General features: G+C 42.2%; 1 protein-coding gene across 1 annotated transcript in view; it reads left to right on the top strand.

Annotated features, from left to right (window-relative positions):
* LOC107605547 (far upstream element-binding protein 2) overlaps positions 1-1,949 on the top strand; it is a 7,334-nt gene extending 5,385 nt beyond the window's left edge. Inside the window, exon 6 of the mRNA XM_016307454.2 lies at positions 536-1,949. Coding sequence (XP_016162940.1) covers positions 536-1,576 — 1,041 coding nt within the window. The 3' untranslated portion in view covers positions 1,577-1,949. The remainder of the gene's footprint in view (positions 1-535) is intronic.

The raw sequence follows: 2,180 nt of genomic DNA on the forward strand, positions 1-2,180 counted from the left end.
GAGATGTCATCTTGACAAGCTGTATGTTTTGGATTTGTATTTGCTCCAACTTCTCTTATGTAGTTAATAGCTATTATATCAAAGCCTAGCTGGTTGAATTATTGTGAATAGTTTATAGAATTATAGTGTAATTATCTCAAAAGTACTTTATATATATTGAGATACTTACAGTGGATTGCCTTTTGAGACAATAGAGATAGTATGCTTGTCTGCTTCGTTGGTTTGTGTTTTTTGTTTTTTTGTTTTTTTTTTGTACCCATTCATTTCGAATAGGGAGAGGGTGTTCTTCTGCTGGAGTAACTCAGTTACCACAAACCGGTACGGTATGTAGGCCTTCATATCCCTCTCTGATCCTGTAAGGAATCTTTAATCTAACTTGTTAAGTTATGGCTTATAATCGTGTTATTTATATTTTTATTTTTAGTGATGCATGTTTTACTTTGTCTTTTTGTTTGTGCATCTTTTGCTGTCTGTACTGCCATATCTTGGTTGAGTTTCCTCGTTTTATTTGTGTTTGCAATTTGTCCTTCTGCAGAATCGTCTTAGAAATCCAGCAATGTCTGGTGGTTATGCTCAGCAAGGTTACCAATCCCGGCCACCATCTAGCTGGGGTCCTCCCGGTGCTCCCATGCAGCAAGCTGGTTATGGTTACGTGCAGCCCGGTGGCTACTCTGGTCCAACAGGCCAGTATAACCAGCAACCATATGCAGGCTATCCACCTGCTTCATCTGGTGGATACTCCACCAATTGGGACCAGTCCTCTGCACCACCAGCCCAGCAGTCTACTCATGGTGCTGGGTATGATTACTATGGTCAACAGCAGCAAAATCCTGGCGGTGCACCTCCTGCTGATGGGAGTGGTTACAATTATAGTCAACCACCTTCCTCTGGTTATAGCCAACCTGGGCATGGCTATTCTCAAGATGGCTATGGTGGGTATCATGCACCACCGCAATCAGGGTATGGGCAGCAACCATCATATGATCAACAGCAAGGTTATGGCTCAGCCCCTAGCTATGGCAGTGGAAGCAACACAGCACAAGAGGGCCACGCTCCTAATTATGGATCACATGGTGATTCAACCCAAGTTCCACCTGCGCAACCCTCTTCAACGTCTCAGCAAGGTTATGGTTCTGGCCAACAGCCAAGTCCAAATGCTGCCAACTATCCTCCACAAGGTTCTGCTCAGCCTGGCTATGGGGTGCCCCCGACTTCCCAAGCAGGGTATGGAAATCCACCTCCCCAATCTGGTTATGGAGGTGGCTATGGTCCCCCACCACAGTCGCAAAAGCCGGGTGGTACACCACCTGCCCAGCCACTACCTTACGATCAACAGGAACCAGGGTCTCAAAGGGCTCCACCAACTGGTTATGGCAGTGCAGGACAACCAGGGTATGGTCCCCCATATGGTGCTCCAGGTGGTCAACCTGGATATGGTCAGCCTCCGACATCATACAGCAACAGTTACGCTTCTGGTTACCCTCAGCCTCTGGCATATTCTGGTGATGGTAATGCAGGAGCACCTGCGCAGGCTGCTCAACAGGGAAGTGTTCCTAAAACTTCACCTGAGAGTTGATATTGTAGTTTTGATAACTTTGGTACTTATGGATTGAGGACTAGTACTAGTAGTTTATCTTGTTTTAGTGATATTGACATAGGCATTGTTGAGTTGACAATAGCATGGCCGCCTGTTATCTTTTGAGATTATTGAGGTTACGTAATTCCGGAGCTTGCATGTTCTTTACATGCAAAAGATAGCACTGCTATGAGGCATAAAATCTGAACTGTAGAAGGGTTCTCTGACTTTGAAGACATAAGTCAAGCTGCCTCTGCAGTCTGCACCGCTAGATAGAAAAGTAGAAAACACGTCCCCTTTTTTCTTGGTGACAAGAAAACACATCCGTTTGAATGCTTGTGAAAGTATTTTAATATTAAAATCGTAAAAGAAATAATAGTGCTAATTAGATTATTATAATAATAGGTACTAAATATTTTTGCATAAATTAATAATATTACATAGTCCATTTTTTTACATTTATTTTAGTATAGAAAATATTGAATGATGGTAATAGGTAAAGCATAACTCAGGTCCTGGTTGCGGTTGTGAAGGTTTAGAAGTTATTTTAACTTTTACATGATAAAAAAATACAGTATTAATATTTATAATTTTTAAAATTAAT

The sequence above is a fragment of the Arachis ipaensis genome, chromosome B06, assembly GCF_000816755.2.
Source record: "Arachis ipaensis cultivar K30076 chromosome B06, Araip1.1, whole genome shotgun sequence".
Taxonomy (NCBI): Eukaryota; Viridiplantae; Streptophyta; class Magnoliopsida; order Fabales; family Fabaceae; genus Arachis; species Arachis ipaensis.